This window comes from Pleurodeles waltl, chromosome 5, assembly GCF_031143425.1.
Source record: "Pleurodeles waltl isolate 20211129_DDA chromosome 5, aPleWal1.hap1.20221129, whole genome shotgun sequence".
NCBI classification, from domain to species: Eukaryota; Metazoa; Chordata; class Amphibia; order Caudata; family Salamandridae; genus Pleurodeles; species Pleurodeles waltl.
The window spans coordinates 1541584675-1541600448 of record NC_090444.1 but is presented as its reverse complement, the minus strand read 5'-3'; the positions used below and the strand labels follow the sequence as shown (position 1 = coordinate 1541600448).

At 50.2% G+C, this 15774-nt stretch overlaps 1 protein-coding gene across 4 annotated transcripts in view; it reads left to right on the top strand.

The window, feature by feature from the left end:
* Positions 1 to 15774, top strand: part of FBXO25 (F-box protein 25) — a 343865-nt gene that overhangs the window by 80795 nt on the left and 247296 nt on the right. For all 4 annotated transcript variants that reach the window (XM_069235834.1, XM_069235833.1, XM_069235836.1 and 1 more), the window contains exon 6: positions 6089 to 6182. In XM_069235834.1, the coding sequence (XP_069091935.1) occupies positions 6089 to 6182 (94 nt within the window). The remainder of the gene's footprint in view (positions 1 to 6088; positions 6183 to 15774) is intronic.

Sequence of the window (15774 nt, the reverse complement as noted above, 5' to 3'; positions counted from 1 at the left end):
AAAAGTGTAGATTCCCTGTTTCTCAAAACCAAATCCTTTCTTGCAGGCGTTTTGCCTTGGGAGATAAATAAACATGGTCTCTGCTAGACTACAGAAACATTGTGACGCTGTTAGTTGTAAAACTATCTATGAGCTCTTTGAAGGAGCATTATTGATAATTCACTTCTCTTGTTATTTGATGTTGATGTTTCTTCCTGAGTATCAAACTATTCCAAGCCATTTGTGTATTTATGTATGTTGGGATCTTATTTTTTTAATTATCCTTATCGTTAACTCCATTGGTAATGTACCTTATTAGTTTATTTAATTCAGGACTGGTTAAGTCCTTGTTGATACAGTTGATGCCTGCTTCCTCTAAATCTGCACAATAAATTATTTTCTTTGACATAGAGGAGATGTTTCCCTTGCTTGAACGGTGTTGTACATTTTTGCTATTTTACTTTGTTCAGTGGTGTGGTGACTCTGGACAACTGCTTTCACTGTAGGAAACCGAAAGAAGTCAAAGATGATTTAGATTAAAGCAAAACATCCAAGAACCTGGTTTGTGGCCCTGGACGGAGGCCCAAATTGTATATTTCTTTTAATCTTCCAATCTGATAGAGACTTCTAGTTACAGATTCCTTACTTTAGAATTTTCCCCCAGGCGTCAGACTGGATCCGGAGATTTTTTTCTTCGAGCAGTACCCTTGCCCGTTGGTAGGTGGTGTCGGTCGACTCCGTAGGCGTCGTGGTCGCCGTGATGACATCAAGAGTAGTACATAGACGCCGCCCTAGCGCAGTGACGTCAGTTCTTTTCTTTCCGCGCCACACGCTGATCCGAGAGAGAGCTACCCTCGGCTATTTTGTGGCCGAATTCAACAGTTTTGTCGATATTTTTTGGTGTGACCTTTGGTGCGTCAAGGATGTCCCCGAAGACCGGGGTCAAGCCGTGCGAGGACAGCCACCGCATGATGTCGGTGACTAACACTCATCGTGCCTGCCTGTGGTGCCTCAAGTGCGACCACGACCCGAAGTCGTGCTCCAAGTGCCGGGCAATGCACCCGAAGGCTTTGAAGGAGCAGTCCCTGAAGCTGATGGCGGCCCGGCACTCGACTCCGCGTAGATCCCGATCTCGCTCGAGAGGAAGGTCTCGATCGGTCACGGAGCCACTCGTCTTCTTCTAAATATTTGGGTCAAGGTAAGAAGAAGTCGTCGAAGAAGTCCCATCGCTCTCCAACTTCACCCCGTCGCCCGGCCGACGAGACGCAGGACAAGCGTCCAAGAACTAGGCCTCCGTCCTCAGAGCCTACGTCTGGGTCGACTCCGCACTTCCCCGAGTTTCCTGGAGCCAGAGCGACCCCGCCCATATCAAGGAGTTTTACGAGGCCATAAGCCTGATCTTTGGGCGTACCAACCCAGATACGGCGCCTTCGGGCCGAATGGGCTTGGCTGAGGAGCCTTCGGGTTCCACGCCGGCGGCTCCGGCCACCGAGGTCGCCTCCGGATTCGTGCGCGGATCCGTACCCATGCCGGTCGCACAGTCGAGACATTCCCAGGCGCCGGGTCGTTTAGTGACGCTCCCGATGTCGGTAGTGCCCACTATTGACGTCGACCAGATTCTCATCCCTGACGACTCTGGGCCGTTATTCCCACTCCCTGTGGGATATGGTTGCGCAAGTCCTGCCGCAGATACCAGAGGAGGCCTGTGCTATCATCTCCCAAGCAATCAAAGATGGGAGAGACACAGTGAAGTTCACAATCCGTTGTGGGCTGGATACAACGGACTCTCTGGGCAGATCGGTTGCTACGACAGTGGCCTTACGGCGCCATGCCTGGTTACGTACTTCTGGTTTCTCGGGGGATGTCCAACAGTCACTCCTGGACATGCTCTTTGATGGCACCCATCTCTTCGGAGACAAAGCGGACTCTGCCTTGGAGAGGTTCAAGGAGTCCAGGGCTACGGCTCAGTCCCTTGGCCTTTCTGCCACCACACGCCCCCCACAGTCCGCTTTTCGTCCCTTTTGTGGCCATGGAAGGGGCGCCCTGTCGCGTCCTCAACCCAGCCACCGAGCCATGTACGCTGGACAGCCTATGCGTGGCCGGGGGCGCGGAATCCCACGTGGTCGTGGGACAGGGAACCAGAGGTCTGTCCAGTCCACCCCTGCCCCCGCAGCAGCCTCCAAACTTTCCTAGTCCGTCCCCTCACTCCCGCCCAGTAGGTGGCAGAATCCGGTATCACCTGCCCCACTGGGAACATATTACCGCGGACGGGTGGGACCTCCCTTTCGAAACTGCACCACGACACATGCCACCATCCTCCCATCCCCTTTTGGAGGATCATTAGGCACTTCTCCGCCAGGAAGTCACAGCTCTTTTGGCCAAGGGAGCTATAGAAAGGGTCCCTGTGCCAGAAGTAGGTTGTGGTTGTTATTCCCACTACTTTCTGATACCAAAGAAGGACAAAGGCTTGCGCCCTATCCTAGATCGTCGGGACCTGAACCACTTCCTCAAGAAGGAGAAGTTCATAATGCTCACCCTGGCTCAGGTTCTATCTGCCTTAGACCCGGGAGACTGGATGGAAGCGTTTGACTTGCAGGACGCTTATTTACACTTCCCCATCCTGCCTGCCCACAGATGATACCTACGATTCGTGGTTGGTCACAAGCACTTTCAGTTTACTGTGCTCCCTTTCGGCCTTATCAGTGCCCCTCGGGTGTTCACGAAAGTGATGGCGGTGGTTGCAGCTCATCTGCGCAGGTTAGGAGTCTCAGTCTTCCCCTACCTAGACGACTGGCTGTTGAAGGCGCCTTCACCCCAGACAGTGGTCTCCCACCTCCAGACTACGGCAAACCTCCTGCACCAGCTGGGATTCACTATCAACATGCTGAAGTCACACCTGACTCCCTCTCAGATGCTCCTTTTCATCGGGTCAGTTCTGGACAATGTGCGGTTACGGGCTTATCCTCCCCAAAAGCGAGTCCAAGACATTCAGGCTATGATTCCTATCTTTCAGCCTTGGTCTTGGGTTTCGGTGAGACAGACTCTGAGGCTGCTGGGCCTCTTGGCCTCCTGCATCCTGCTAGTAACACATGCCAGGTGGCATATGCGGGCTCTGCAGTGGGACTTGAAGTTCCAGTGTGCGCAGCGTCAGGGGAATCTCTCTGACATGTTCTAGATCTCGGAGGGGGACTGCGAAAGACCTGCAGTGGTGGCTTTCGAATCCCAATTGGGTCAATGGCAGATCCTTCTCCCTTCCCCAACCAGATCTTTCTATAGTGACAGATGCGTCGCTTCTGGGTTGGTGCGGCCACATGGGAGAGGGGGAGATCAGAGGCCTCTGGTCTCCGGTGGAGTCGGGACTCCACATAAATATGCTGGAGCTGCGTGCGATCAGACTTGCGTTGAAAGCATTCCTTCCCTCTCTCAAAGGGAAAGTGGTGCAGGTGTTCACAGACAACACTACCGCCATGTGGTACTCCAACAAACAAGGTGGGGTAGGGTCCTGGACCCTATGTCAGGAGACACTTCGCCTCTGGACATGGCTGGAACATCAGGGCATTACCCTGATGGTTCAACATCTGGCGGGCTCTCTCAATGCCAGAGCAGACAAACTCAGCCGCCGACGCACTGTCGATCACGAATGGCGTCTCCATCCGGAGGTGGTGCAAGGTCTCTTTCTCAAGTGGGGAGAGCCTTGGTTAGATCTGTTTGCCTCTGCAGAGAACACGCAATTTCAGCTATTTTGCACATTGGAGTTTCCAAGGCAGCCCTCGCTCAGAGACGCTTTTCGTCTTGAGTGGAACTCCGACCTCCTTTACGCCTCCCCACCTTTCCCTCTTCTGCCCAGAGTTCTCAAGAAAATCAAGAGCGACCGGGCCCAAGTTATCTTGGTGGCTCCGGACTGGGCTCGAAGATTGCGGTATCCAGAGCTATTGAGCATGTCCATCGATCCTCCACTCAGACTGCCTCTTCGGGCGGATCTTCTGTCGCAGCAGCAGGGGACGGTCCTCCACCTGAACCTGTCCAACCTCCGCCTTCATGCGTGGAGATTGAGTGGCAACAGTTGCCGACATTTGCCCTTCCACCCGAAGTGTGCAATGTTATCTTGGCCTCCAGGCGTCCCTCGACTAAAACTGTATACGCCTGTTGTTGGAATAAATGTGTGGCATGGTGCACCAACAAATCTGTGGACCCCCTATCTGCCCCTCTTTCAGAGGTTCTTCTTTTCATTCTTTCCTTAGCCCAGCAGGTCTCTGCATTGAGCACCCTTAAGGGGTATCTGTCTGCCATTTCTGCCTTTCTTAGGCTTCCTGATCAGTCCTCACTCTTTAAATCTCCTCTTGTGAGTATGTTCTTAAAGGGGCTCACCCACTTATTTCCTCCCGCTCCCTTCATCATGCCTCAGTGGGATCTTAATCTTGTGCTTACTTTCTTGATGTGTACTCCCTTTGAGCCTATGCATAATTGTCCCTTACGGCTCCTCACATTCAAAACTGTCTTTCTCATCGCCATCACCTCTGCTCGCAGGGTGAGTGAGCTTCAGGCCCTTTCTTCAAAGCCTCCATACTTGTCCGTAGACCCCGACAAAGTGGTATTACCCACTAGGGCTTCATTCCTTCCTAAGGTGGTTACACCGTTTCATGTAGGCCAGTCCATCACTGGCCTACATGAAACGAGGTATGTCAGTAAAGTGTATGTCTCTTCACATACTATTTTTTGCATGGCAGTGTTGGCTATGTTTTTGTTGGTGTAATTATTGAGTTATTATGGATGGCACATGGTTTGCTCTATTTGTACTCGCATTGGGTGTATTCCTATATTAACAATCTGTTACTCACAGCTAAGTAAAGTAACTCTGAGTTGGTGAGTGGAGTGGGGTCTCTATTCTTAAATTATCTTGCTGTGTATTTAACAGTCTTTAATTAGATTGGCTGGCTCATGTTGATTATTGCTGTTTTTTTTAGCTCTGTTACTTAGGAGGCTCATATATTATGCAGCGATTGAGTCTCAGCCCTGAAGAAGTCATGTGACGAAACACCTGTTGGCTGTGATGTCGTTATGAATAAGGATGGACAATTAATTAATCTTCAACCTATGAATATGATGGACCATTAGTGGATAATCATTAAAAAAAGGGACTAATATGGGACTACCGTTTTGATTTATTATACTTGAAACAGGACTTACAATTTTGATGGCTGAGAAGGATGAAAAAGACACACGGAATTCATGAAAGGAGATCTGATTTAATTTAAGTACATTAAATAACTTTGGAATAATGTGTTTTGTTTGAATCTTATAGATTTTTGTTGAGAGGAGATATCTAACGAATATTTAGCACGCGGAGTTCCTGTCTTGGATATCTCTCGGGCAGGTACGTGGGCGTCTCTGCACACGTTTGCTAAGCATTACTGCCTGGACAGTCAGGTCTGTCGGGACGGCTACTTTGGTTGTTCGGTCCTGCAGGACTTTCTAGTATGATCTTAGTTCGTAGCCCACCACCGAGGATGGCATTGCTTGGGTGTCTATTCTAAGGTAAGGAATCTGCAACTAGAAGTCTCTATCAAATGTACAACTTACTTACCTTCGGTAACAAAATATCTGGTAGAGATATATTCTAGTTGCAGATTCCTTACCGCCCACCAATCCTCCCGCTTGCAAACTGATTTCTAGGGACAGGGATTCCCCCCTTTAAGGTCCTTAGCTCTGGCGCACCAATATCCGTGTTCTTGGCGGCTCTGCGCTCTGGCGTGGAAAGTCGTTAAAAGAAACTGATGTCACTGCGCGAGGGCAGTGTCTATGTACTACTCCCAATGTCATCACGGCGACCGCGACGCCTGCGGAGTCGACTGACACCACCTACCGACGTGCAAGGGTATTGCTCAAAGAAAAAATCTCCGGATCCAGTCTGATGCCTGGGGGAAAATTCTAAGGTAAGAAATCTGCAACTAGAATATGTCTCTACCAGATATTTTGTTACCAAAGGTAAGTAACTTGTACGTATATACTATATTTCTGTTTTAGGGATGTACACTAATATGAAACAAGAGCACAGAAAGCCATTTAAAACATAAGATGCTTATTTTCATTGTCTGCATATCTGCTTTAGCTTTTGCAGTTGATTGCAAAGTCACAGCTGTCGTCACTGAGTGGAGCAGCACAAAAGAACTATTTCAGTGTCTTGGAGAAAATAGTTAGAAAGGGTAAGAATATTTTCGTATTAAATTTTGGTTGTTTTGAGTTGTTGTTACTATGCAAAATGAATTAATTGATAGTATGATTCTCTGGCATTCAAGCTTCATGATTAACTGCAGCTAAATATGGACCTTTGGTTCGTGGTTTGAGAGTATAAACATTGGTGTCATTCTCCCAATATCTTATATGTGCTTGATTGTTGTAAGCATTTTTCCACTGCGCTGAGTCTTTTCTTAACATTGGGCGGGAATGTCTCCTACTTGGTGTATGGCCGTGTTCCCTGGCCCACTCCTTGTTTTTGTGCTATCACCCCAATATTAACGTGTGTGCAGAGGCCTAGCGCTGCCCTAGACCGTGCGGTCCTGGACCTTTTTTTTTTTTTTTACAATATTTTATTGTCATTTTATTTTCATACATTGATAATATAATTTTAACTGGTACAGTAGTCCGCATTAATTATTACCAACAGTTGTTGTAACGTTCCAATCTGTGGACAATGCCTGCACAAGCGTATTCGTGGTCTATTTAGCTTCTCAATAGATATTCTCAAGAACTATTTACATGATGGTGGTTACTTTGAGGTGAATGTTCCTATTAGGGTGGGTTCAGGACTAGTCAGCTGGGACTGGAGTTCTCCTGTTAAGTTTAATCTCAACTGTCTACTCAGGGGTTATTTGGTCATGTGTGTGCGTGCCTGGTCTGGCTCCTAATCAGACTTATGTAGTGTTGCTTACTCCCATGTGGCTGTTGCCCTCCTCGGCTACCCTGAGCTCTGTGCTAGGTCCAACGATCTTCCCCTTCAGATCGTAGTATGTGTTTGTGTTCTGGTCTACCTAATCATTCCTGGTCGGAAGGTGTCACAGCTAATCTCATTGTGTTTCTTCGTTGCTATCTCGAGATTCCCATCCTCTTAATATTTCCTCCCACAAGGGGGCAATGGGTTTCTGGCGCAGTCCCCTCAATTCTTCGCGCTCCAAGACCTGAAGTTCTGCTTTGGCCCATTTCGTGACTTCACGTTGCCAGATTTCCAGTGGGGGGGAGCTAGAAGCCTTCCAGTTTAGTGTTATTTGCCTCCTATAGAGTGCCAGGTCCAGAAACCGGGTAGCTACTGCACCCAGCACCAGTCCTGAGTGCAGTCCCAGCAGGCACAGCGATGGGGTCTGCGCCAGTTTGACACCCAGTGATTTCTCAAGTTCGCCCAGTATCTCCTCCCAGGATCGCCGGATGCCCGGGCAATGCCACAGCATATGGTCCAAGTCTGCATCCATTTTGTTGCATCTGGGGCATGCTCTGGGGTCTCCCCCATAAATTATGTTTAGTCTGTGCGGCGTGAGATATGTTCTGTGCAAATAATTAAATTGTATATATCTCAAACGTGTGTTCCTAGTTACTGTCCTAGGGTATGCCATAGCTTTCTTCCACTCAACCTCTGTCAGAGTATTACCCAGTGCCCTTTCCCATCTCTCACGAAGGGCTTGGAGGGGGGTCAGAGTGCACTCCTTTTGGACCCTGTACAGTTTAGCGACCAGGTGGGTATCCTCGCCCATGGTCAGGAGGATATGCATGATAGTGTGCGTCTCTGGTTCTGCATTAATCGTTCCCCATTTTGTTTTAATATGGTGAGTCAGGTGTTGGTAGGTTAAGAACTGCCCAGTCGGTATTTTATTCCTTTCAACCAGATCAGTGAAAGATCTCAGTACTCCTTCCTGAAAGAAGTCTCTGAGAGTTCCAGCCCCTTTACTCGCCCATATCCCTAGGCCACTGCAAGTCCTTGACCCGTCTAATGGGTCCAGCATCAGCCACTGTAATGGAAGGGCCGGGAAGTATGGTGTCCCTATACCCACTTTACGTGAGCATCGCTTCCAGCATTCTAACGCAGTTTTCAGTAATGTACTCTCCACTTTGCATTTCACTGTTCGGGCGAACATGAGTGCCAGCATCCAATTTCTGCCACTCCTCTCGCCAGCAATGAGTTCCTCCGTGTATCCTCTCCCCGCAAGCCATCCGGCTACCCACTGCAACTGACAGGCCAAGTAATAGGATTCAAAATCTGGCACCCCGAGGCCCCCCACGATCACCGGCCTGCAGAGGACAGGGAGCGAGGCGTGTCTGCGGCCTCCATCGTCTATAAGCTCTCTGAGTAGGGTGTTTAACTCGTGGAACCAAGTTGAGGGAATCACTACTGGTAGGTTAGTAAAGAAATGCAGGAGGCGTGGGAGCATTTTCATTTTGATAAGGGATATCCTAGCTGATATGGTCAGTTTCAGTGATCTCCAAAATCCCACTGAAGAACGGAGCGCTCGGAGTGCCTTACCTATATTACCCTCGCGTAAGTCTCTTAGGTCGTGGAACATCTGGATGCCCAGATATTTAAAGTTGTGTAGGGCATGTCGATGGGCCCGCTCCGCCCGATTCCAGTGGGAAGACAAAGGTCTTACTTCTATTTAGTCAGAGCCCTGAGAGGGCTCCGAAATTGTCTAACGCCTCTAATGCCCAGGGCAGGCCTGTTCGCCCTCCCTCATGTATATTAGGACGTTATCTGCTTAGAGTGAGATGATATTTTCAGTTTGTCCTAGCACTATCCCTCTGCCCAAGCTGGCGGAACAGAACTGGGCGGCCAGGGGCTCAATAGAGGGGACAGAGGACAACCCTGTCTAGTGCCCCTGTAAACTGGATATGCCTCTGAGACCGGCTTTCCGGTCTTCACTCTCGCAAGGGGGGGATGCATATAATAGATCCACCCAGCACACCCAGTTTGTTCCCAGCCCCATTCGGAGCATCACCGTCCGTAGAAAATCCCATCTCAGGGAGTCAAATGCCTTCTCGAAGTCTATTGCCAGTAGAGTTGCCCCTGGGGGCTACTCAGTGTGTGGCATGTGTAAAATGAAGAACAGGCGCCTCAGATTTAAGGATGTGTTCCGTGCTGGGATAAATCCATTTTGATCTTGGTGTATCAGGTTAGGGATATGTTGAAGGATCCGATTGGCCATAAGTTTACTGAGGATTTTGAAGTCACAATTTAGCATTGACAGTGGGCGGAAGTCGTCACCGAGAGCTCACCTGTGTCACGCTTAGGCAGGGGGATTACCAGTGCCTCCCTCATAGAGCCGGGGAGCATACCCTGTTGGAATGCCTCTGTGAATGTTTCTACCAGTCTGGGAGCTAGCAGCGACAAGTACTTTTTATAGAAGTCCATCGGCAGCCCATCTGTACCTGGGGTTTTCCCAGCTGCTAACTGTGATATGGCTTCTTGTACTTCTTCCAGGGACCCTGGCCCCCCCAGGACATCCCTGTCGCTATCTGTCAGTGTGGATGATGGTAACGGGTGTATGTATGCCCGGACCTGCTCTAGTTCGATTGGATCTGGCTGCCTGTATAGAAAGGTATAGTACTCCAGGAAAGCCTCATTGACTTCTTTAGGTGAGTGGTGAATCCTCCCCTTCATGTCACGCACATTCACTATAGGCGCCCCTTCGCTTCCCGGTCTCACCAGCCAGGCCAGCATTCTCCCAGATCTACCCTCCTCTGCTTGCACCGAGGCCCAATATCTTCGTCCGCTATGTAATCTTAGCTGTTCTTCAATTCGGGAATGCGAGGACCTTGCCTCTTTTAATCTGTCACCTTCAGTTTCTGTACCATTACTGTTCCTTTCCACTTCATGGATGGTCTTTTCTAGCTCAACCAGCTCCCTCTCTAGTGTACGCTGGATCCCAGCCGTCGGGCTCGTGCATTGGCCTCTCACTGCCACCTTAAGGGTTTGCCATTCTATGCCTCTAGATGTTGCTGATCTAGCATTAAGGGTGACATGTTCTGCGATATGGGAGCGGAGTGACTCTCTGTATGCCTGGTCCTCCAGGGCAGACGGACGTAATCTCCACAATGGAATGGGGGACCTATCCTCAGTTGCCTGCCATACCAGTAATAAGGGGTTATGATCGGACAGGGTACGTCCTAGGTATTCCGTGTGAGTTACATTTTGTGTAGCCTGTGCAGAGCATAGAATCCGGTCTATCCTAGTATGTAAGCGGTGTAAACTGGAGTAGTATGAATAGTCCCTGTCTGTCGGGTGTTAGGCGTGCCAAGCGTCTGTCAGTCCCCAACTCAGCATCCAATCTCTGGAAAGGTTAGCTATTTTATGTGTTATCGCCCCCTTAAGTGGTGGGGTGGAGCGGTCCATGTCCACGTCCACCACACTGTTGAAATCTCCTCCGATTAATAATTCCTCCCCGTTTCTACGTGTAAGATGTCTAGACAATTGCTGTAAAAAGGGGATTTGGTCCTGATTAGGGGCGTAAATGCTGCATAGGGTAGTTGGTACACCGTGAAGGAGGCCCCCACCATCACAAACCTGCCTTCGCGGTCAGTATTGGTGGACGTAACCTCAAAAGGAACCCCTGCTCTTATCCAGACTAGTGCTCCCCTGGCATAGGCTGAGTATTTAGTAGCAAAGATCTGACCCCTCCATCTGCGCTTCAATTTATCTATCTCAGTATCTGTAAGATGGGTTTCTTGTAGCAGGCCGACATGTACCCCCCTCCGTTTCAAGTACGAGAGCACACGATGTCTCTTAGAGGGTGAGCCCAGTCCCCTGACGTTCCAGGTCAAGAATGAATAACTAGCCATGTCGGTGTGTGGTGAGCCGCATTGTTCCCCCCTTCCTTCCCGTGTCTTCGTTCCTCACCCACCTCGATAAGCTTAATGTGAGTAAATCGTAACCCCAGTGACACCATCAAAAAACTAAATTGTAAACACCAACGCCCCAACCCCAGGGCACCTCTCAAACTATAGGTTGCCCAGTTAGCATTGCAACAGTGCAGTAATAATAACAAGTCAGTTTGAGTTCTCGCCATTCCGATTGAATGGGCGAGAAACCGGTTGAGGGGGTGGCTGCGAGGTCGTCGAGGCCTCTTCAATAAAACATTCTTATCCTCCAGTGCCAGTTGGGAGGACACTTATGCCAGTTCATCCGATGTTTGGGGAGTCACTCTAGGGGCGTCTTCGGGTTAGCCGGAGCCTCCTTCTGAAGAGACCGACGCCTCGTCTGAGTCTTTTGCACTATTGACCTGCGAGGGCGCACTCCCGCACACCAAGGCCGCCGCAACCAGGGCCTCCATCTTTGCTGACACTCTCTGGGCCCTGGTTGGCCCCACGGGCAGTCGATCTCTATTGCGCTGTCTCTTCTTTCCTCTGTGGGCGGCTCGTCCGGTATGTCCGTGACGGCCCGCCGTCAGGCCCCTCGACTCCAACCATTCCCATGCATCCTCTGGCAATTGTAGAAACACCGTTTTGCCATCCAGGACCACTCGTAGTTTGGCCGGGAAGAGGAGTGAGTACTGGATCTCCTCCTCGCAGAGGGCTTTTTTCACGGTTAAGAACGAGGCACGTATCAACTGGACTTCCAAGGTGAAGTCCGGGAATAGCGTCACCGTGCCATTCTCAACTTCAAAGGGCCCAGCTTCTCTGGCTCTACGGAGCAGATAGTCCCTGTCTCTATAATGCATTAACTTCGCTACCACCACCCGTGGTGGCCTCCCCGGCGCCAGAGGTCTCGAGGGGACTCTGTGTGCTCTCTCCAGGGAGAAGAAGGCCGTAAGGTGGTCCGGCGCCACGACTGTGCGTAGCCATCCTTCAAGGAATTCCACCATGTCGGAGCCCTCCACTCCCTCCGGAAGGCCCACCACCCGAATGTTGTTCCTGCCTTCTGCATCCTCCACGCGGCGTACGAGGCGGTGTACACGGTCTGTCAACTGTAGAACTGACGCTGCAAGGTTTTCGTGCTTCGGAGTGAGCTCTGATATTGTTGCCTCTGTAGCTTTCACTCTGCTTGCCAGTTTAGTGTGGTCTGCCCTCAGCAACCCCAGCTCCACTGCCACTTGATTAATGTCTTGTTGTAAAGTTATTTTTGTGTCTTCAATGGCCCCTAGGATCTTCTACAGGGTTGCCTGAACCGTTGGTTGCGCGAAATCCCCCATGGTATCTTTCTGTTGTGTACTTATAGGATTACGATGCAGTGTCTTACTTCTGGTCTTACCCTTGGAAGACATTCGGGACTCGTGTTACTGTGGGCTAGATGTCGAACAGGGCGGTGACCCACTCACCGAGTGGGGATGGGTGTATTCATTCTCCCATCGGGCACAGTTTATCTGATCTGCGGCCCCCCGGACCGGTTGGCAGAAAGTGCAAGCCTGGTTCCAATCAGATTGTCTCGGACTCGGAGAGGTGGGTCCTCACAGCCCAGGCCACCAGGGCCTTCCAGCGGCGGGTCCACTTCTATGCTCGTTCTTGGCGCCCTTCATCTCGCCTCCTCTTCCTGCGGCCCTCATATTGGATCCCGCTGGGGCCTTCCCGGCAGGCTTCCCTCAGCCGGACTCGGTAGCCGGATCGTCGCTCCCCCGGGAGCAACCAGGGGAGTTCCACATCTCAGCGCAGCAAGCAGCACGTAGCCTCAGCCTCACCCGGAGTCATTCATTGGCGCCCGGCTCTCCTCACCTCTGCCCAGCGCTGCTCGTGCTTCGTAACTTCGGTCCGGCCCAGCCGGGGCCTTCCCGGCAGGCTTCCCTCCGCCGGTCTCGGCAGCCGGGTCGTCGCCACCCCGGGAGTGACCAGGGGAGTTCCACGTCCCAGCCGCAGCAAACAGCACGCAGCCTCTGCCTCACCCGGAGTCACTCACTGGCACCCGGCTCTCTTCACCTCTGCCCAACGTTGCTCGCGCTTCGTAACTCCGGACCGGCCTAGCCCGGGTCCACACGCGCGCCGGGTCCTGGTCGCCTGGATTCGTCCCTGCAGCTCTTCCTCTCGACGTGGTGGTCTCGACGGCCAACCCGGCTCTGCCACTTCAAGAGCGCATCCCCGGCTCCCGGGAGGATGCCAATTTTTATTGGACCCCACCAGGGCCTTCCCGGTGGGCTTCCCCACGCCGGTCTCGGCATCCGGGTCGTCGCTCCCCCGGGAGCAGCCAGGGGAGTTCCACGTCTCAGCCGCAGCATGTAGCCTCAGCCTCACCCCGAGTCGCCCACCGGTGTCCGGCTCTCCTCACCTCTGCCCAACGCTGTTCACGCTTCATAACTCCGGTCCAGCCTAGCTCGGGATCACACATACGCCGGGTCCCGGTCGCCTGGGTTCGTCTCTGCAGCTCTTCCTCTTGATCCGGTGGTCTCAACGGCCAACCCGGCTCCGCATCTTCAGGATCGCACCCCTGGCACCCGGGAGGATGTTAATTTTCACAGGATTAATTAAGGCCTAAACGGAGCTCTGAAACTAACATGGAGGGGTTCACCAAGCCTGCCATCTTTGTGGGTAGTGGTCCTGAGTATTGCACTTAGAGACGTGGTGTCAGCATCCTGTGTGTTTTCTTTCTTTTTTTTTTTTTAAATAGAAGAGATCAGTTCTTTTACCAGGCATTTTTATCTGTTACTGAGAGTAAAACCTGTTGGCTCATTCATGTAAGTTTCTGCTGTTATCATAGTGCTGACATCCTTTATGTATACAAGTGTAATGTGTGTAAATCATGTCGTGATCGGGTTACCTGTATGAGTGAGTCCGAGCAGTGAGGGCATGTGGGATCACTTTTGTATGCCCCTGGATTAGTATAGCACAAGATGGCGGGTGAGGGCTGGGCTTGCAGATATCAAGTGTTTTGCCTGCTTTCCTGTAGGTAGAAGGTGGAGACCAGACAATGAAGTAGTAGACCTACTGGACATTAAATTCTGACTAGTGCAGGAGACTTTTGACTGACATATTTTCAGCTGTTTTCACCTCACCACTCACAATTGAAAAGGACATTATGATGCACAGTGGTTTGCCCTTCTTGTGAATAAGGACTATGGTAAAAGATCCTGGGTCTCTCTCGAAAGCATCTCCTTCGAATTTGCTGTTTTGAACATAGACAACATGTTAGTGCTAGTCAGGTGCGATATCTTAAAAAAAAAAAAAAAAAAACGTTTCTCCTGGGAAGCTATTTGGTCTGTGTCTTGCCGAACTGCAGTACTGACAGGATATCAGTAACTTCTTCTATAGGGCACTCCCCCTTGCCATTCTCTATTTGGCCTGAGGTATAGGCATGCAGCAAGAATAAGGGTGAACGAGGTTTGTTCACAATTCTTTTCCTCTGGGTAAAAGCAAGGCTGTCCATTTTCTTCAGTATTACATGTTTTTGCATATCGTTAGAGAAGATCCTCGTTTCAGGATTCAAGTGCTCTAGGGTATTTGAAGACAGAATCTCACATTAAGCGGGGGTGATGCATCCTGCATCCAGCACCCACCCAAGATGGCCCCCTACATAGCATTTCGATCCTACCCAAGCCTATGATTCTGTTAACTATATCCTCCCCTTTTATACACATGATGTCACCAGGTTCCTTTAGCTGAGGAGATAGGGCTAGTCAGGGAGCTACTTGCAGCAGGCACAACACTGCAAATAGTGTAAGAGGCTGACAGAAGAAAGGCATGCTGCAGAACATTACCTCAGAGGTCAGACCACAACAGGGCACCATTTGTGGTTTTGCATAGAGGTGCCGCAAATACAAATTGCCCCTTGTAACCAGCTTTGTCTGTTTTGCCAGCCGATGCCTGAGGCAGTGTGCATGAGATGCAGGCAGAGCCTGCTTCTTCATACTAGCAAAGAACCACAAGTACTCACCAGCTATTGTGAAGGTGGGGTTTGGAGAATTGCTGTGTGGGTCAGCTGTCCTCCCCTCTAACCTGTTGGAGCAGTGTGGTCTGCCTGTGGCCTATTTTATTGTGTAGTCTGCTGTGTAGATTCTTGATGTGTGTCATAGGGATATTTGGATTGCAGGGGCTGCTCTGGTAGCTTGGTGTACTTCACTGGCCTATTTCCAAGTGGCTTAGACCTGGATGCACAGCTGGATGCACATTCCGGTGAAGGAGTCAACCTCCACTATCCATGTAGACTGGGGCCTATGTAGTACATTGACAGGAAATGGTCATGGAGGCACTGATTGTTCTGGGCCCAAATTTGGGACAGAAATTTTACACAAGTTATGTATTAATTGCATTAGGGCCATTTTCGAAGAGATGAGCCAATACAGTCACGGGGAGAGCCAAAAAATAAATCAGTCTGTTAACCAAATAAAACTGTTGCGGGGGTAGGAGGAGATGGACACCGCTAAATAGGGTGTCCCCCACCGAAGAAATTAGAGCTTGAAAAAAACCATGTTCCCTACTATTGGAAAGGCATTGCACAATCTTTATACTGAAAGAATGAGTCGCTGGCAATGCAACTTTACTAGATGTTGGGCAGAGTGATGAATCTCTAATATTGAAGATGGGTAGTAGACTGCTACTGAAAACCTCCTAAAGATAGAAAAAATATAGGAGTCCATCCGATTAATAAATGAAGGCCTAAAACAAGATTCTGTCAAAATAAAATAAGGATTGAGCGCCTAGCAGAGACTCTGATTGTAGGTACACTTGATAGATTGCTATGTGTGACGGGTGCGAAAGAGAACTTCTTTACCATGTTTCGGATGGAAATAGCACATTAATCCTTAGGCCCCAGATTGACTTTCAGGAGCTTCACAAAGACCTTTAAACTTAAGGCTGCGTGATTCCAAGACCGTGACACTATATTACTCCTCTCCA